Source organism: Hemitrygon akajei, chromosome 14 (assembly GCF_048418815.1).
Source record: "Hemitrygon akajei chromosome 14, sHemAka1.3, whole genome shotgun sequence".
Classification (NCBI taxonomy): domain Eukaryota; kingdom Metazoa; phylum Chordata; class Chondrichthyes; order Myliobatiformes; family Dasyatidae; genus Hemitrygon; species Hemitrygon akajei.
In genome coordinates, this window is record NC_133137.1 from 91,349,759 (window position 1) to 91,370,965 (window position 21,207).

At 42.1% G+C, this 21,207-nt stretch overlaps 1 protein-coding gene across 1 annotated transcript in view; it reads right to left on the reverse strand.

Moving 5' to 3' along the window:
• Positions 1-21,207, reverse strand: part of LOC140738202 (cadherin-23-like) — a 101,974-nt gene that overhangs the window by 25,643 nt on the left and 55,124 nt on the right. Inside the window, exons 34-42 of the mRNA XM_073065309.1 lie at positions 20,528-20,619; positions 16,519-16,632; positions 15,801-15,913; positions 14,396-14,541; positions 12,186-12,366; positions 5,341-5,497; positions 4,109-4,214; positions 3,795-4,010; positions 1,840-1,985 (exon numbers count right to left, since the gene is read on the reverse strand). Of these exons, the coding sequence (XP_072921410.1) occupies positions 1,840-1,985; positions 3,795-4,010; positions 4,109-4,214; positions 5,341-5,497; positions 12,186-12,366; positions 14,396-14,541; positions 15,801-15,913; positions 16,519-16,632; positions 20,528-20,619 (1,271 nt within the window). The remainder of the gene's footprint in view (positions 1-1,839; positions 1,986-3,794; positions 4,011-4,108; positions 4,215-5,340; positions 5,498-12,185; positions 12,367-14,395; positions 14,542-15,800; positions 15,914-16,518; positions 16,633-20,527; positions 20,620-21,207) is intronic.

The window sequence follows — 21,207 nt, forward strand, 5'->3', positions numbered from 1 at the left end:
GAAGAATTAATTGTGCAGACTATTTTCTAAACGGGAAGAAAATCCAAAAATCTGAGATGCAATCATCCTAAATGTTAATTTTCAGGTAGAGTCGGTGGTGAGGAAGGCAAATGCAATGTTAGTATTCATTTCAAGGGGTCTAGAATACAAGAGCAGGGATGTGATATTGAGCCTTTATAAGGCACTGGTGAGGCCTCACTTTGAGTATTGTGAACAGATTTGGGCTCCTCATCCAAGAAAGGATGTGTTGGCATTGGAGAGGGTTCAGAGGGTGATTCCAGGAATGAAAGGGTTATCACACAAGCAACAGTTGATAGCTCTGGGTCTGTACTCACTGGAAGTTAGAAGGATGAGGGGGGATCTCATTGAAACCATTGAATGTTGAAAGGCGTGGACAGAGTAGATGTGGAAAGGATATTTCCCATGATGGGGGAGTCTGGAACAAGAGGCCACAAACTCAGGATAGAGGGGCATCCATTTAAAACAGAGATGCGGAGAAATTTCTTTATCCAGAGGGTGGTGAATTTGTGGGATTTATTACCACAGGCATTGGGAGTCATTGGGGGTATTTAAGGCAAAGCTTAGTAGGTTCTTGATTGGACACGGCATCAAAGGAGAAGGCCGGGGAGTCGGGCAGAGGAGAGGAAAAAGGATCAGCCATGATTAAAGATTTGATGGGCCAAATGGCCTAATTCTGTTCCTTTGTCTTATGGTCTTACGGTTAACCCAAATTTCAAACCTCTTCCTTTGCCTGACATTCTGTAATTTCATTAATTACCACATCTGGTTTTGAACAAATGATTTCATATTGTTGAGTTTACGCAGCTATGTAATTAATTTGCCCACCAAATAAATAATTATTCATTGGTTTATCATTGAACTTTTTTCATCATTATAATTTGTTATTTATTGCTAAGCTTTCTTGAAGTATTTGTAGCAATCTTATCCAATACCTTGCAGTTAGCAGTGAAGCTACAGGTCTAGCTATCAACATTTTTACAAGGCTTTTCTCTTTTCATTGTCTTCATTTTAGTAAAATCATTGAGGTGTGAAAACCAAGAATCTGGAGAAACTCAACTGTAACTGATTTTCATTTTACAACCACGTTGTAATTGGCTGTAATACTGATTCCACCTTCCTTAAAAGTTTGCCTGAAATGCCAGGCAGTGGCACTAGATGGCGCCCTATGTATGTATAATCACAGCCTGGAACAACTGAGCAGATGCACGACCCTTACAGGAATGTGTATGTGGAGCAGTTTGAATAATAACTGCAGACCAACACGTCAATTTTAAGCCACTTTTCTCAGTTTAAGGTCCATGTTTAAACCTTGGTTTTGGCAGCTGATACTGTAATTTATTGATGAGAATCAAGAACTTAATTCTAGTATCAGCTTTTTAAAGCAAATGTGTAATGTGGAGGTTTAAACACCATGGAGCAAGTTGGACAGAAAATTTCATATATTCTTTTACAGGATCAAAATACAATTGTTCGAATGGTGTCACCAGTGAGGCGACAATGGGCTTAACTGATTTGACCTTATGCAATAAGACCGCACTGTATTGTAGAGCAAGGTGCGGTCTTTGGATTTCTTTAATGTGTAGCTGTGTTCTGAATCACTTGTTATGGGAGGGGAGGGGGGGTGCACCAAGTTGTGCCTCAGTGCTTTTCAATAATCTGGGCGCATCGTAAAAAAAATAGCGGTGAAGTATTTAGCTCACTAAATCTTCACAATATTCACCTGACATGAAAATGAAAAGAAATTGAATGATCAGTACAAAGGTATCGTGAATAATGCCAGGATATTTTCACTGACTGAGGTTCAGGGTTCTACCTTACCAAGACATTAACAGTCACTATGGCTGAGCTGCTCCTTTGCTTAAGCGGGTCGATTTGAAGATCATTTTTCATATCTGTTGCTTTGACAGTGAGGACATAAGTCTCTTGTTTCTCTCTGTCCAAGGAATTTAGAAGTCGTATTCGACCTGTCAAAGCAAACATTGGTATATTGCTGAGCTAATGAAGATTGAAAATGGCATCAAAAGAACACTAAACCGCAGTCCAGACCAAAAAATATAAAGTATATAATTTTCACATTGCTTCTCTCTGATTTCCTGGTGAAATGTGATACGACTGAAGGAAAATGATTATCAGGTGATGATCACAATTTGTTCCTCGAATGCACTAGAAAATGATAAGTAATGATTATAAGCTTTGCTCTCACTATTATGCTTTCATTACCCACTGTAGCTGTTAATGTTCTCATTGTTTCTGACTCACCACACCACCAGCCTTCACGTTCAGTACATAATTCTCCATAATTTCCATCATCTCCAACAGGATCCCACCACTAAGCACATCTTCCCCACCCCACTTTCTGCTTTCTGCAGGAATCACTCCCTATGCGACTCCCTTGTCCATTCATTTCCCCCCCCACTGATCTCCCTCCCGGCACTAGCAGGACAAGTGCTACACCTGCCCCTACATCTCCTCCCTCACCACCATTCAGGGCCCCAAACAGTCCTTCCAGGTGAGGTGACACTTCACCTGTGAGTCTACTGGGGTCACATACTGTACCTGGTGCTCCCGGTGTGGCCTCCGGTATATCAGTGAGACCCGACACAGATTGGGAGACTGCTTCGCCGAGCACTTGCGCTCCATCTGCCAGGAAAAGCAGGATTTCCTGGCAACCATCCAATTCAATTCTACTTCCCATTCCCATTCCGACATGTCAGTCCATGGCATCCTCTACTGCTGTGATGAGGTCACACTCAGGTTGGAGGAACAACACCTTATATTCCCTCTGGGTAGCCTCCAACTTGATGGCATGAACATCAATTTCTCTAACTTCTGCTAATTGCCCCCCACCCTTCACCAATCCCCCATTCCTGTTTACCTCTTTCGCCTTATCTCCTTACCTACCCATCCTCTCTACCCTCTATTTCTCCTCCTCCTTTTTCCTCCATGGTTTACTACCCTCTCCTATTAGACTACCCCTTCCTCAGCCCTTTATCTCTTTCACCAATCAACTTCCCAGCTCTTTACTTCACTCCTCCCCCTCTCCCAGATTCACCTGTCGCCTGCTACCTTGTGCTTCTTCCTCCCCCTCCCCCGTCTTCTTGCACCTGATCTTTTTTCTCCAGCCCTAATGAAGGGTCTCGGCTGGAAACATCGACTGTTTACTCTTTTCCATAGATGCTGCCTGGCCTGCTGAGTTCCTCCAGCGTTTTGTGTGTGTTGCTTGGAATTCCAACATCCGCAGATATTCTTGCGCCCTCTGCTTTAAGCCCACCTAAGTTTACACTGATAATTATGATTAATCTGTTGGCAGTGGAACTAAGCTTAAGCTTGGTTTAAGCTACACGGTACGATAGTGCATGTGACGCTATTGTAGCACCAGTGATCCGAGCTCATTTCCTGCCGCTGTCTGTACGTTGTCCCCATGACCCTGTGAGTTTCCTCCAGGTGCTCCGGTTTCCTCCCACTTCCCAAAGACATGTGTCCTAGCAGCTGATTTGGGTCACATGGGTGTAATTGGGTGGGGCGGGCTACCGTACTGTATCTCTAAATAAATAAAACAAATGAAACTACTCCAGCAGCTATGGCACTGAATCATTTCATGGATAATTCTGCAGTGGCAATAAACTACATATACCATACCAAAACAACCTGCTCATCTACACAGATTTTATATTTCACAAGGCCAAATGAAGTTGTTATATAGCATCTCCAGTGGAACGTATACAACCCCTTATAAATAGGACTTATGAATGGAAATTCATAATATATATTACCTGAGTCAGATTCAATGTAAAACATAGGTGGGATTTCACTGTTGCCTCCTACGATCGAATATTTGATGTTGTTAAACGGGAGGTCATCATCAGTAAATATTGCAGTTCCAATGAGAGCCCCAATTGGGCTGTCTTCAAAGACGTTAAACGTTCGTGATCCTGATGCGGGATTCCACTCATTCACTGGTGTAACCTTCACTATAACTGTGGCAGTACCTAAGGTAAACAAGTTAGCTTGTTAATTTAAAGTTCATAGCCGCACCAGCGGCTTGACGTTTTGGAAAAGCAATGTATAAATAGAGCTAAAAACTTACTTGTCAATTGAGGCTTTCCATTATCTGTTACCTTAACAATGATCAGGTGTTGAAAATGAACTGCAGCAAATGAGTTATCATCATACTGCAAGAGCGATGACCCAATCTGTAAAATAATTGGTGTTATACAGATTCCTTGTTTTGGGGGATTCTTAACAAAATCAAGATTTTACAGAATTCTTAATCACTATGACTGGATCAGAGGTAGAACAGTTATTCTTCTTGTAGTTGAATTTTCCTATGTTTGTATTTTTATATAATCGCCTGTTGTATATACTTGTAATTGTTCGGTGAATTAATTGTTCAGTAATTATCGTGCAGTTGCTTTGCATTTTTCTAGAACCTTAGTTTTCACCGTTAGGTGTCATCCCTTTTGAAACGGGCTATTTTATAGGTTAATCGTTTTCACTGGACTGTGTTGCTTTCTCCAGTCGGAGAATGAGATTACTACAACTATTTTTCGTCTGTTCTTTTCTTTGTTCTCTCAACACCTTTTCCTTTTTGTTCTTCATTGCCCTTGTATCACTTATAAGTTCATCGTTAGCGATGAATTCATTCCTGACTTCCAAACAACCTTTGGATCGCAAAAGCATCAGAATCCAACGCTGGTTTCACGTGATGGTTGTTGAAATGTTACAACAAATTAAACAACTTAATTTTAACTCATCTTTTTATTTTCTGAGGGGATGAAGACAACACTGTCACGTAGGGTAGCACAGTGGTTAGCACAATGGTTTACAGTGCAAGTGACCTGGGTTCAATTCCCTCTGCAGCCTGTAAGGAGTTTGTATGTTCTCCCATGACCTCGTGGTCTCCTCCAAGTACTCTGGTTTCCTCCCACATTCCAGTTAGTAGGTGAATTGCCCATTGTAAATTGTCCCGTAATTAGGCTAGGGTTAAATCGGGGGTTGCTGGGCAGCGCGGCTCGAAGGGCTGGAAGGGCCTCTCCTGTGCTTTACCTCAATAAGTAAATAAGAAAATATTTGTTGCTCTAATGCAGTAGATTTCCCATGGACAGAAATTTGACACAGTCTTCAAGCCCGAGACAAGTTAAAGCGTCAGAAAATGAATGTGCAGCTGCCTTAGGAAGAGTTGAGTAGTCCCAGCTAGTCTGATTTGACGTCTCAGTGGTACGTCGTCAATCAGAAATAGCTTTGGGGTCACATATTGCAGTGGCTCATAGAAGCTTGAGTTTATTGCTACCAAATATCAACAAATTTACTTGTACTTACTGTTATTTCATTACCAGTGATGTTAAACCTTTCTGTCGAATATGAGTCAAGAACCATACTGTAGTTCAAGATATTATTTGCTGGTGTTCTGTCATTATCCCAGCAGTTTAGTGACACAACTGGAGTACCCTGTGGGGAAGTCTCAGCAAGCTCCATGCTGGGAAATGAAATATGGATAAAAATTAGATCTACCATATAAATGAGGTCAATAAGATCAACAGTGTTTCCAACTCAACCAGTAATAAAGGGCATATCAGAAACCGACTTTAACAGTATGGATGTAAAATATTTGTACGTTATGGTGCAAATGAAGACAAAGAGCCTTAAGAAAGAAGATGTTCTTTAACAAATACAAAATACAGATCAAAAGAAACTTCTTTTAGTGGAAATGCGTAACTCTTAAAGGTGAATATTGCAGCTGTATTCAAGGGCAAACTAAATAAACAATAACGGCGAAAGGAGTAGACTGAGTTTGAAAGAGACGGATGAGGATGGAGACTGAGTGAACTAAATCCCAGCTTAGATTCAGTTCACTGCCCTTAAAATTTTGTAATCCTGTAGTAGTTGTTATAGTGACCTTTAGCATTGGCCTAATATGCAAATGTTATGAACATAAACGCTTAATCAAAATTTTATTAACAATTTGGACATGGTGCGTATTCTTGGCTCAAGCTTGGAACTGATTTGGAATGTTTGTATTAATAACAGTAAAGAAAATATATGAATTTTAAAAGCCAGAACAACTGGCCGTTTAATTTTTTCAGGCATGTGGTTATTAGAGGATGAGTGATTGACTGGTTGCCTGTCGTATCCAACGATGACGGTGAAACTTGTGTGGTGTGTTTGTGAAGTGGAAAAGCCATTGCACTGGGGCAGTTCCACTCTCTCAACTTCAAGTCTGGGCCAAGTGGTACAAATAGTCATCACAACTGGAGTCTTCCTTGATTGCAGAGGATGATGATATTAGACAATATTCTTATCATAAAGTACTAATTTCCACTGAGAGTGGTAATATTTCCTCTAAACAATTACTTTGCTTTTAAAAAGTTAATTCAATGAATAAACACCAATGCCATGACAATGAACCTTTGACCTGAAACATCAACTCTGTTCCTTTCTCTTTCGAAGCTGCCTGACCTGCTGAGTACTTCCATTATAATCCATCTTCATTTCTGATTTCCATCAGTTGTATTATTTTCCTTTGCACCTCAGCAATAATCTTTGATTCCCTAAATAAATATTTAGCACATAAAAAAGAGGAGCTAATAATGGATGAGCATCTATAAGCTTGTTGAAAATGGGCATAACCCACCAGATTAACACAGGGAAGAGCCAATTCCTCCCGCAACGAATTTGCTTCTTTTCCAAGTAACTTTCGTGCTGTGGTTCGGGTTAGGATTCATGGACAATGGACTCTAATTGAAAAGATATTAGAGCAGGTGTTTCCAACCTGGTGTTCACAGACCCCTTGCTTAATGATGTTAACCCGTGGTATAAAAAAAGTCGGAGGCCCCTTGATTTAGAGAAATCTCCATTTAATGGGTTAAAATTTTTGAAGAAGAACTATCTGCATTTTGACAGGGCTAGATCTCATTGATGTTTGTTAATCCCCTATAAGTGACTTGCTATTGCCTTGTTAATAATCTGCCACGCCTTGCTGAAACCCCACAATTTGTTTTTAAAGCAGCATTATTGTACTGCTGGGAGAATGCCCATATTGTTTGAATACAGTTCATATGAGGGGCAAAGGAGACATCCACTTGCTAAATGGAGATCTTTGGGTCAAACACAAGTTAACACGGAAAGCTTGCAAGGATGTCACTGCCCTTGTAATGCAAATAAGTGTGCATTTGACTTTCTGAAAAGCATTAGACTTTTTGATATTACTTGGGTTTTTTTGTGAAGGGGGTATACCTCCTATCTCATTGCTCCACATGCTAACTCAGTGGCTGGTGCTAATACACCTTATGCTGGTCTGCTGACCACCATTAATCTTTACAAGAAGAGGACTGCTGAGAGAAATTGAAATAGAGGTCAAGAGAGCGAGCCTGGAGCGCAGTGTGTTCTGGACATTGTCGGTGAGAGTGATGGGGGCTGGTAGTTTGCACCCCCTGTAGTATGGCTGAGGGGAGCCTATGGTGGGAAATTCGGATGGAGAGCCAAGTGATAGTATGGAATGGATTTCAGCAAGAAATAAAAGAAAAATGAGTCGGGGGGGGGGGTACAGGTTTGGATGAGGAGGGTCTCCCGCTGAAGGGCTTCAGGACTGGGGTAGAAGATGCTGTCAACCTCAAGATGATGGTTACTTTCATACTGTGACCCAGTTAGATTGCTGAAGGCTATTCAGAAGGACATTGGTAAAGTCAGCAATATGTCTTAGCAAAGGTAGGGTGTTGATTACATGTGCTGATTTAAAACAATAGGAGATAATACTGAAAATGAAGACTCTGGAGAGCAGTAAAATTGTTACCACATTGGTTGGGTTAAAAACAAAGGTTTGAGATGTTATTTCAGGTGTATCTGTGTGTGTATCTATGGAGGATATTAGGGACAATCTGAGAGGGGGTCAGGCTGTTTTGGCTAAATGATTACAGACCTGGAGAGAAGGGAATAATGGAATACTTTGTTCTGTTGTGACTTTCTGATGAAGTGCTACTGTCAAAAGTCTACTTTGGCTGCATTAGTTAATCTGTCAGAATGTATGACCCTCCACTGTTGCGATGTTTTAAATGCCAACATGGGACACGTTGCTGCTTCTTGCAGGGGGAAATTGCGATGTGTAGAATGAGGAAGTGAACATGGATTTGGGAATTACGAATCTGGTGCCAAGGCAAGGTGCTGCAACTGAGAAGAAGCTCATAATGTTTAATTGTTTAGGTGTCCTGTTTTACAAAAGGCTCGGGAAATTCAGAAGGTGAAGTAAGTGAAAAATACTTCTTATGCTGATGCTGTGAGAAGATCTGATTCCTGTGCATCCGTAGGGTGTTGGGTTAAAACGGACATTTACAGGGATTTGGCGGGAGTAAGATCATCGAGTGCAGTTTTACATGTGGGGAGTGGGAGAGGTGATGCATCTAGTGAGGTATTGATTGTTAAAATAGATTTTCCTGCTTGTAAATGTACTGTGGCAAATGGAACAGTAGAGGTGGGAAAAAATCTGATAGACTCAGAATAATGCTGGATGCAGCATCAAGATATTTTGGATTTTGGGGAATTACTGTGGAATAGACACCTGAAGTTCTTCAGAGAGATTTGGGGAATGACAGTAAAAGGAATGGGCTGGTGATGGAGGGTGATTGGGGAATGTGGTAGTGATGGAGGGTGATTGGGGAATGGGGTGGTGATGGAGGGTGATTGGGGAATGGGGTGGTGATGGAGGGTGATTGGGGAATGGGGTGATGGAGGGTGATTGGGGAATGGGGTGGTGATGGAGGATGATTGGGGAATGGGGTGGTGATGGAAGGTGATTGGGGAAGGGGGTGGTGATGGAGGGTGATTGGGGAATGGGGTGGTGATGGAGGGTGATTGGGGAATGGGGTAATGGAGGGTGATTGGGGAATGGGGTGATGGAGGGTGATTGGGGAATGGGGGGGTGATGGAGGGTGATTGGGGAATGGGGTGGTGATGGAGGATGATTGGGGAATGGGGTGGTGATGGAAGGTGATTGGGGAAGGGGGTGATGGAGGGTGATTGGGGAATGGGGTGGTGATGGAGGGTGATTGGGGAATGGGGTGATGGAGGGTGATTGGGGAATGGGGTAATGGAGGGTGATTGGGGAATGGGGTGATGGAGGGTGATTGGGGAATGGGGGGGTGATGGAGGGTAGTTGAGGAATTGGGTGATGGAGGGTGATTGGGGAATGGGGTGATGGAGGGTGATTGGGGAATGGGGTGATGGAGGATGATTGGGGAATAGGGTGATGGAGGGTGATTGGGGAATGGGGTGGTGATGGAAGGTGATTGGGGAAGGGGGTGGTGATGGAGGGTGATTGGGGAATGGGGTGGTGATGGAGGGTGATTGGGGAATGGGGTGGTGATGGAAGGTGATTGGGGAAGGGGGTGGTGATGGAGGGTGATTGGGGAATGGGGTGGTGATGGAGGGTGATTGGGGAATGGGGTAATGGAGGGTGATTGGGGAATGGGGTGATGGAGGGTGATTGGGGAATGGGGGGGTGATGGAGGGTGATTGGGGAATGGGGTGGTGATGGAGGATGATTGGGGAATGGGGTGGTGATGGAAGGTGATTGGGGAAGGGGGTGATGGAGGGTGATTGGGGAATGGGGTGGTGATGGAGGGTGATTGGGGAATGGGGTGATGGAGGGTGATTGGGGAATGGGGTAATGGAGGGTGATTGGGGAATGGGGTGATGGAGGGTGATTGGGGAATGGGGGGGTGATGGAGGGTAGTTGAGGAATTGGGTGATGGAGGGTGATTGGGGAATGGGGTGATGGAGGGTGATTGGGGAATGGGGTGATGGAGGATGATTGGGGAATAGGGTGATGGAGGGTGATTGGGGAATGGGGTGGTGGTGGAGGGTGATTGGGGAATGGGGTGGTGGTGGAGGGTGATTGGGGAATGGGGTAGTGATGGAGTGTGATTGAGGAATGGAGTGGTGATAGAGGGTGATTGAGGAATGGAGTGGTGATAGAGGACTACTTGAAAGTTATATTTACAGCAGCAGTAATTTTTGCTTTTTGCCCATCTTTATAGATGATTCTAAAAACCCAGTTAGTAATTGGAAGGGCTCTGGGACATTTATCCCTAGTTTTAATGTGTTTTAATGAGATTAAGGCTAATAGATGTATTGTCCATCAGAAATTATGGCTGTTGTCATTAGTTTGCAATGGGTTGAACAAGTTAAGCCAAATTGAGTTGTGATCTACTCAGATTCTGTCTCGGTACTGCAGAGTTTGGAATCAAAGCTTTTAAGGAGACTCGACCTGTTGATGGAAGAGTACTGTCGTTTATATATCGTGGAGAGTGCGGTAATAGTAGTACAGTTTTGTTGGGTACCAGCACATGCGGGTGTATCTGGTGATGATGTTATAACAGACAGGCTCTTACCAATTCAGAGGTAGATATCACAGTCAATATTGAAAAGCATGCAGCCAGATCTTGTATTACTTTGGCTGGGATTAGAAACGGTAGAAATTGAGGGACAGGGGTGGACAGGAAGGTGGTACTACAACCTGATTCCTTCAGTTCCGGGGAGGTGCCTTTTGGGAAGGGATGGGCATGAAGATGTGTGCTTGGAGAGACTGAGGGTTGGGCATACAGGATTGCACTGCACTTTTGGCTCTTGTTGGTAAACATTGGAATGGGTGGTGTGACTTTTGTAACGTCCCAGAGACGATGGAACATGTGATCATGGTGTGACACAGATATTCGTTAGAAAGTAGCAACAATTATTGGGTAGATCGGTTGCAGGATTTTGTGGCCCTTGAGGCAGGGATGGCTAAGTCATGTAGGGCCCTGGTGAATTTTTAAATTAAGAGAGGTTTGGTGGACAGGTTCTGATCCCCATCAAGGCTCCTTTCCTACTCCATTACAGCAGGTGGTGGTAATGCACTTCCCTGACAGGTGTGAGCCACCATTAGCACAAAAGAAGTCATTGTTGAAATAGTCAGGCAGAGCTTGCTGTCCTGAGGTAAATTCAATAACACTGCAGCTAAAGTAATAAAGGTTTGTTGTTAAGTCTTATGAACTGGTTCAGGGTTATAACTGGAACAAACTACAGAAGGACCAAACCTTAAGCAACCCTGGGCTCAGAGGAATTTGAAACAGGGCAAGCAGTGAACTATTGAAAATTTAGCAATTTACTTTACTCTTTGGAAACACAACTTTCTCAATGTGTAGATGCTCAAATAATTGACTTGAACAAGGCTGATAAAAATTATTCAGAAGTTAAGTTAAAATTACTTTTCACTGCTAAATGTACAAGAAAGGGATGTGCAATATTACTAGTTATCTGAGGCATAGTTTGCTTCTGTGAATTTTAGGGAACAAGAAAAAAATAGTATGCATAAAACACTAGGCATATTTCAAAATATCTGTGAATTTGGATGTACAAATTGCAATTGTGGGTAATTTTCTGAAGTTACAGTTCTTGTATTGGATCGATGGCCTTAGCCAGCACCTGAGGTGAAAATAAGTGTTACTGAAGAGAAAACCAGGGAGTGTTGAACGTTGTAGAAAAGAAAATCACTTTGAGAAGATATAAAAATATAGAGCTATCAAGACCATAAAGAGACAACCTTATCAGGGCCCTCTGGTTTTCTTTTCTCTGGTGATGTCGTCACAATATAAAGCACTGTAAACTTTCTGCTTTGTCCTCTGAAGTATTAGCATCTTTGAAATTGAAATCTGGTTGTGCCACTTTTTCATTGCGATCAAACAGACTTTTTAGTGGGCAATAATCTCGCAAAATCTTTGATCCAACAGAATGAACATGTTCTGACTTGAAGCAAACGGTAAATCACAGGGTCAGGTGAACTGAAATGGTTCAGCACTAGTGGCAGGCTTGGACGTTAAATGTCACAGAAGAAGAGGAAACAGTTTTTTTTAACCGTCATGAAGTAGTGATAAGGAAACAAAAATATTAATCAGTAGGATTACTAGTATCTTCCAAACCTAGTCAATCTGGATGTCATGATCCTCAGTGAAGAGCAGGACACCTCATCCTGTGGATGGTCTAAATATCACTGTTGACAGCCTGTGCAATTTCTTCAACCCAAAGCACTACCCTCTATCTTTAATTCCACAACAAGAACTTTTAAGGCGTTCTGCTACCGAGGTTGCAAACTCCTGGTTCTGGTTAGGTTTATGCTATCCTTAATGGATACTTACTTGTAAAGGTACCGGGAGCACTGGGGAGGGTTATCGTTCACATCCGCAACATGAATAGTGAGTGTTGCGGTGGAGGAATGCACTCGGTCTGTATCATAAGCTCTTATCTCCAGAATTGCAGTGGTGAGTGTGTTGATATCATCATAATCCAACAAGGAGGCTATTTTGATCTCACCAGTATCTGTAAAAGAAATGTGAAGATATTATTGAGGATCTCCGTTGCAATATCAAAGGATCTTTTGAAAAGATTTGAGCCCTAATCTAGTAAAATAGAAGCATCACCTAAGCACACAGAGTAATTAATGGTCATTGTCATTTGCTGATTGGAACAAGTAATGATAAAATACTTTCAGGATTTGTCACTTGTAAAGTAGACTACACAGACCTTTCATCATGTTAAAGTAGAAGATAAATATGCCCAAAATCAGTTGAGGTAATGATGCATCATCAATAACTCACTCTGAGACATAAGAAGTGAGGTATCGGATTTTATTGACTGGAAGAATGAACAACACTACATCCTGGGGAATGAGGCTGGGCAACAGGCCTCAGTCGCCTTTATACAGGGGTCTGTGGGAGGAGCCCCAGGAGCAGTCAGCAGGGGTCTGTGGGAGGAGCCACAGGAGCAGTCAGCAGGGGTCTGTGGGAGGAGCCACAGGAGCAGTCAGCAGGGGTCTGTGGGAGGAGCCATGGTCTGTGGGAGGAGCCACAGGAGCAGTCAGCAGGGGTCTGTGGGAGGAGCCACAGGAGCAGTCCAGACAGGTATATGTAGTTCACCACAGGTAATAATCAAACATGCTATATGTCTATAATTTGGCTACCACGAACATATATCTTCATAGACTTTGCATTTCACCAAGTATAGCAGCACAACTGTGCAGCCAATGGAACCCAGGCTCAGTCCTAACCTCGTGTCCTGTCTGTGTGGAGTTCACACACCCTCCCTATGACTGTATATGGGATGTTTCCTAGGGTTTTCTGATTTCCTTACACATCTTGAAGATGTGCAGGTCACTGTAAGTTGCCCATAGTGCATGGTAGAATCTACAGCATGTTGATGAAAATGTGTGGAAATTAGAAATGGGATTTATAGAAGATTAATGTAAATGGGTGGTTGATGGTTGGTACAGATTCATTGGGACGGAGACCCTGTTTCTGTGCTATGCGTTTCAGTGGTGCTCTCTCATTCTAAAAAAAAGTGCCTCAAACTCTGCATTTAGAACTTAACACATTACAGCACTGATGTTATATCAATCTTGATGCCAATTTATAGTAAATGTCCTCTTCATATTACTCATTTCCTTCATATTCGTGTCTTAAAGTCTCTCAAACTTCACTAAACTGCCTACTTCTTCGAGTACTCCAGTAGCCCATTCCAGACACTTCCCACTCACTTCATCTCAAGAGAAAACTTGCCCCTCACGTTGCTTTTAACATCCTCAACATCCTCACATTTTGTCCAAACTTTCCTTTATTGCTCGTGCCCTCTAATCCAGGTGGCCCCCTGCTGGACCTCTTCTGCACCCTCTCCAAACCTTTGACATCTATCCAAGAATGGGGTGACTAGAGCTGTAAGTGGTACTCCAAGTGTCATCTGACTATATAGCTGTAGCATGTCCTCCCTACTCTTATACTCGCCTAACAATGGGAGTAAACATGCCATATCCCTTCATGTTACTCACTTGCATAGCTACTTTCAGTGAACCATGGCCTCACTCGGACCCCAACATTCCTCCCTACTTCAATGAGAATAAAGGGCCTGCCGTTAATTATATGCTTTCTCCTTTCATTTGTCTTCCGAAAATACATCGCCTCCTATTTGTCCAGATTAAATTCCTGCCAATTCTCTGTCCATATCTGTAACTGATCTGTATCCCTCTATGTTCATCGATATATCCTCAACTCCACCAGTATTGGATTCATCTGCAATCTTGCTAATCCACCCCGAAGGGTCTCAGACTGGAAGGTCCAATGTTAATTCACTCTCCACAGAAGCTGCTTGACTTGCTGAGAAAAAGACAAATTAGTTGTTTGTCATTCTTTGTTTGCATTTTTCATTAATTCTACTTTATTTCTCTGTTCTACTGTGAATGCCTGCAAGATGGATCGCTAGTTAATATATGGTGACATATACGTACTATGATAATGAATTTATTTTAACTTTGAGAACTTCCTAATACCGTATGTGAGGTATATGAGTTTGATCTTACCTTCTTCAATCAGGAAGCCCATGTGAGTCTTCACAAATTCATAATAAATGACATCATCTACATCCTCGTCAGTGGCATTAACTTTAATTAAGAATGTTCCCCAAGGCTGATTCTCATCAATAGTTAATGGGTTTGGTGATATCGGCCTTGAAAGACAAAGGATGTAGCTTAATTGTTCTATGCATATAGTTACATGGTTAAACCTTCAGTTTTAATCTTGCAGCAAATGCCATATAACATGTGGCAAGCCCTGCAGTGTGTCTAAGCTTGGGGTCTTGTTTGAAATGCAATATTCATGCCAGGCATGGACATAACATGTGGCTTGAACCATATAAGGAAGAATTGGAATAGTTGATATAATAACTCAGGCTTTTTTGGAACTGGATATATCATAAATTCTGGGAATTTCAAAGCCATTAAAATCTTTAAAATAATCACAGTCAAAAATAATTAAAAATTTAAAATAACTGAAAGGTTTGTTCCTTTGGATATTCATAAAACTGCATTGGAAAGATTTAAATATATTATAAACTAATAAAATTCCAAGTCTTTGAAGGTTACAAAACTCTTAACTAAGCAACTTGGAACTGTTCCAGTCCACTTATCTCAGTGGGAATAAATACCTCAAATGTCCTTAAATGCCACATGGGGAGTTGTTCAATTGGCTCAACAGTTTGCTTTCTCGCTGATCGCTACAGTGAGTCTAGTGTTGGGGTACAAGCTATGGCTGATCAATCTCTGTCAGCCTGTGTACCCTACCATGTATAGCAAAGCCAACGTTGCTGTCAATGTAAAGATGCCAGCTCACAGGTACAGGCAGTGGGCAATGGAGGGTTCTGCCCAAGCACTGACTATGCCCAGGTGATTCAGGAGAGGAAGAATGCATTGTTCTCTGGTTCCCGAAGGGCTGGAGTGCATCCTGAATAAAGATAACAATGTTTTATTTTGGTGGTTTAGTTTGATGTATGTATATATGTGTTTGATTAATTGAGATTATACAAATATACCCTCTTGGAGGAAAACAAACTGTAGTTTTGACCCTATTATGTTGCAAAAGCTGGGCCGCTGGAATGCGACTTTGTCTGTGCGGTGTTCTCCACTGTTGGTCTTGATCTGCCTACCTGTGCATCTATTTGGACATACATTTCTGTCTCAATTTTAACTGGATCAAGAGCCTGAACATTCAAGGAAACAAACAACCCAGAGCAAAGTCTGTGGGGAGTGTAACAATTGTTGATGATTCAGGTCATAGTCCACTATGTCCTTCCATCAGATCATTCATCGCTCCACATTCCAGTATCTGTGTCTCATGAACATTCAGGAATCTGCCAGCATGTTGAAATTAAGAGCTCGAAACTGCAGATACACATCCATTTGTTTAAAAGGTAAAATCAAAATTGCTCACATGAATTGTGGCGATTCATCATTGACATTTTCCAGATTAATTGTAATGGAGCCAGTGCAGGACTTGGGGCTGCTCTTTCCCACTTCAGCCACCACTATTTTCATCTGAAACCTCTGTCGTGAAAGGAAATGCAGAATGATTCATAGATAGAGGCACATTACCGGAAAATCAGAGTACAGTATAACCTACCAGAAGTAGTAACTGTAATAGAAAATGTGCAGCCTTTTAGGGCATTTAATGCTTTAAGAGTTCCCAGTCTCTTCACATGAGAGTATGATAGATGCCATCTTTTTGAGGTATCGCCTTTTGAAGATGTCTTTGATGGTGGGGAGGTCAATGCCCATGATGGAATAGACTGAGTGGCTTGTTTCTATTAACCATCTTGTTAAGCCCTGCTTTATTGTGAGTGGCCAGTGTTATGCTGGAATCCCATTTGGGGCAGAAGAATTTTTGCTTCAGAAACACGTAAGTGCTCAGGGCACATTCTGACGCTGAAGACTAGGAGCAAATTCCTGGGCAGCAGCTACCTAACGGAGTTCAGGGACTGGGTTTTCCACAATGTTTCATTGTGCTGAATATACAAATGTTGCTCTGTGTTTCTCGACCAATAGCAACAACTCTTGCCGAAGCATGTTTCAACCAATTTTACCAGGAAGTAAATTGTTAAATCCCGCAGGACGTTTGCGAGCCAGTAAAAAGTTAAATTCTCATCAATTACCTTTATGCCTTTTTCATAATCTAAAGGTGAAATGGAAGTTCTAGAAATGAGTCCAGTGCTGGAATCCAGGATGAAGTATTGTTTAGTTCCTGAGGTTTCTTCTGTTATAGAGTACTGGGATAGGAGATTAGAATATCAGTAGTCTACAAACACACAAAGCCAATTCACAGAATTCAACAAAATTGCAATAATTTTTAAAGATAAAAAATTATTTACTTGTATTTCATGTGTATTTGTATTTATTTAAAATCTTTAATTAAAATCATAGAATGTAAAACATAGAACATAGAGCATTACCACACAGTACAAGCCCTTCACCCCATGATATCTATCAACCTCTTAACCTATTTTTAAGATCAATCTAACCCTTCCCTCCCATATGACCTTCCACTTTTCTATCAGACACGCACCTATCTACAAGTTTCTTAAATGCACTCTACCACCTCCCCGGCAGGGCATTCCACACACCCACCACTCTCTGTGTAAAAAAAAGGGGGGAAAGGGTTAAGGGGAGGGGGGGGGGGGGCTGATATCATATCATATTATTCTATTATTCTATTCATTCTATGTAATTATCTTAAAAATTGAATAAAAAATATTTTTAAAAACTTATCTCTGAGATCCCCTTATACTTTCCTCCAATCACCTTAAATTATGCCCCTTGTATCAGCTATTTCTACCCCGGGAAAATCTCTGGCTTTTCACTCAATCTATGCCTCTTATCATCTTATAGACCTCTATCATGTCACCCCTCATCCTCCTTCACTCCAAAGAGAAAAGCCCCAGTTCACTCAACCTATCTTCAGAAGACGTGCTCTCTAATCCAGACAACGTCCTGGAGTATTTTCTCTGCACCATCTCTAAAGCTTCCATGTGCTTCCTGTGATGAGTCTAACCATGGATTTATAGAGTTGTAACATGACCCATTCGCTTTGAACCCAATCTCTTGCCTAATGAAGGCCAACACACTATATACACCTTCTAAACACCCCTATCAACTCAAGCAGCACCCTTGACGGATCTGCAAACATGGACCCCCGAAATCCCTCTGTTTCTCCATCTTTTTATTTCTTAGGTGGTCCCTCAGGATCAAGGATTAGTTGGTTCCATCCTAGTTCTGTGGGTTCTGAGACTGTTGATGAGGGGAATGTGAGACATCAGAAGCTACTACAAGTGGGACAGGACATCATCAGTGGTGTAGGCAGTGTGGGAATAGGCAGGATTCTGTGTAATCCTGTTGCATGGGTTCCAGGTTCTAAATGCTATCCACAAATGATGCTGCGGAATTTTTAGTTCTATGGGCTAGGGATCCCCATGAGTCGGTAGGGATGCTACACCATTTCAAGAAAGTTTTGACAATATCTTGTTAATTTTTGAAGAGGGGACAGACCATTCAGAACAAGGCATCAGAACAGCTTGGGGCTATAGAAACTTCACCTACTAATTTCCTTGGTCTGGTATCACAATGTTATCCATTCCTGAAAAACACGTTCATAGATTTCAATATATTCCTGGATGTACTGAAGGGAACAATGGTATTCAAAGTGAGAAATAAATTCTGACATGAAGGTGCCAAAATCTTCTTCCTCGTAGTGAAAGCTCACCGATGGGGTAAAATGGATTACTTCTTTCCAAGAGAAAAAAGCCCGCTGATGAAATTGCACTCATGGTTTTTAGAATGTGACACTAATTGTAAATAGATAAATTAGTTTACGATTGCAACAAGTTAAAAGTTAGTCAAAGTCTGTCCCGAGCCTTATGGGCTCATCAGGCCAGTGTTTATGCCAGTTTCCGTGGCGTGAAGCGACTGAGAGTACGAGACTCCCCCCGCCCCCCGGATAGGACTCCAGTCTATCGCGAGGTTAACCCCCAGCATTTTGCCGGTACCCATTTTCAGCTGGGTGGACTGGAGCAGCGTGTGGTTAAGTGCCCTGCTCAAGGACACAACACACTGCCTCGGCTGGGGCTCGAACTCACAACCTTCAGATCACTAGTCCAACAGCTTAACCACTTGGCCATGCACCACACATTGCAACAAGATAAAGTGGAAAAACTTGCCTTGCATTCTGATCATACAGATCAATTCATCACAACAGTGCATTGAGATAAAACAATAATGGAATGCGGATTAAAGTGTAACAGCTACAGAGAAAATGCAGTGCAGGCACACAATAAGGTGCAAGGTCATAACAAGTTAGATTAGGAGACCAGAAGTCATATTTATCAAACTAGGGTACCATCCAACTATCTTATAACAGTAAAGGCTGTCCTTGAGTCTGGTGGATTCAGTTTTCAGGCCACTTCATCGTCTATATGACTGCGCCATTGACCTCTTGCCCGGCACATCTCCCCCAAGAAGGAAGAGAGAATCTCCACGATGAATGAGGTCTTTGATTATGAGGCAGTGAGAAGTGTCGACAAGATCAAAGGAAGTCCCTCCCCTTTCTCGATCTCTTTGTTTCTATCTCTGGAGAGAGTTTATTATCGATGACTAATGCAAACCCACAGAATCTCACGGCTACTTGAACTATACCTCCTCCCACCCTGTCACTTGAAAAATTGCCATTCCCTTCTCCCAATTCCTCCATCACCACCACATCTGCTCTCAGATAAGGCTTCCAGAACAAATGAGATGTCTTCCTTTTTCAAAGAAAGGGGCTTCTCTTCCTCCACCATCAATGCTGCCCTAACTACGTCTCTTCCATTTCAAGCACGTCTGCTCTCATCCCATCCTCCCGCCACCCTATCAGGGATAGAGTTCCTCTTGCCCTCACCTACCACCCCACTGGCCTCTGCATCAGCGCATACTTCTCCACAATTTTCGCCATCTTCAAAGGGATTCCACTACCAAGTACATCTTTCCCTCCCGCCCCCCCACACACACACTTTCTGTTTACCACAGGAGTCACTCCTTATGTGACTCCCTTGTCCATTTGTCCCTCCCCACTGATCTCACCCCTGGCACTCATCCTTGCAAGCAGAACAAGTGCTACACCTGCCCCTACACCTCCTCCCTCACTACCATTCAGGGTAATGAGGCACCTTTCAGTGTAACCACTACCCCAAACAGTCCTTCCCGGTGAGGCAACACTTCACCTGTGAGTCTGCTGGGATCATCTACTGTGTCCGGTGCTCCCAGCGTGGCCTCTATCGGTGGGAACTAGTGTGGATTGGGAGACCGCTTCTATACACCATTCACCAGAAAAAGCGGGATCTCCCAGTGGCCACCCATTTTAATTCCACTTCCCATTCCCTTTCCAATACGTCCATCCATGGCCTCCTCCATTGACATGATGAGGTCACACTCAGGTTGGAGGAACAACACCTTATATTGCATCTGGGTAGCCTCCAACAGGATGGAGACTCGAATTTCCGGTAATGCTTGGCTGTGACATCTATGTGGTTGGACCAGGGCACTCATAGAACTTTAAAGCTCTCAACCTTCTCGACCTCAGCACAGGATCAAGTGCACCTCCCCTCCTTCCTGAAATCAGTGACTAATGCTTTTGCTTGGTTATGGATTGAAATAAAATAATTCAACTGGTGGTGAAACTGGTTGGCACACCCAGAGCTTAATGTGCATAATTTTTTAACATACCAATTAGAAGAGTTAAGTAACTAAGTTATGGTTTATTACATTTGTTGGAGATGCCATCGAAATTCAGTTCGATTTTTAAGAAGCAACGTACTTGCTTTAAATCTGCAGTGCTGGAAAACCTAACTCTGTGCTTCATCAAGACAGAATTGATAAATGCAACATCGAAAGAAAAGGCAGCAGGATGATATAAAGTTTGCTTAAAGATATATATATAAGGACAAATTTTGGGTAGGTAAAGTACATTTAGAAAACAGATCACCTAATGAAAAATTTATAAGTGCAGACTTGGAAATACTGACTTATGAATTAATTATAAAGGGACATGATGTGAAAACACCATTGCCATTTCTTAACAGTGACATCACAAGTCATTTTCAATCAAAGTAAAGAATGTGATCTGCATTTACTTACTGTGACAGAATCGTTGACATCCGGGTCAGCAGCAAGGATCTGATAAACTGATCCTGAAGTTGGAAAGTTTTCAGGAATACTCAGTGAAATACCTGGTTAGAAGAAAGAACATAGGGTAATTTGAATCTGGAAACCTATTTAACAAAACACTGCCTTGTTCTGCTTTCATTAAACTGCACCTACTTAAGAGGAGTAACTTGGCATGTAACGTTAGAGAATTTTCCATTAAAGTGAATAGCGTATATAATCATTAAAGTTAATAATGCATATAACACTCTGAGCATAGTATTGCCTGCAGGTGCAATGGTTTTCAAAATTTTGGTCACTCCATCATTTTTTTCAAATAACATATAATTAGCTATTTATTTGTATTATTTAAATGTGCTGGAATCCTTAAAGGTGCCCTCTAAATACAAGGCAACAAATCTCTTTTCTGATTATGGTGATAAATTTATTCCAAAAGAATGTGATTTCCTTCTTGTACTTTTCGGTAACCATATCAGCAGTTGAAGCTGTTCAGTCTGTTGTGTAACAAAATCAACTTTCTTCAATTACCTATTCGAAGAGGACAAGACGGCAGATTCTTTCAGTTTATGCCATATAATGGAGTGAATGGGGAATAATTATGTTTGTTTACAATACAACTCAGCAGTGTGGTCAACAAAATGACCAGGCAGGGG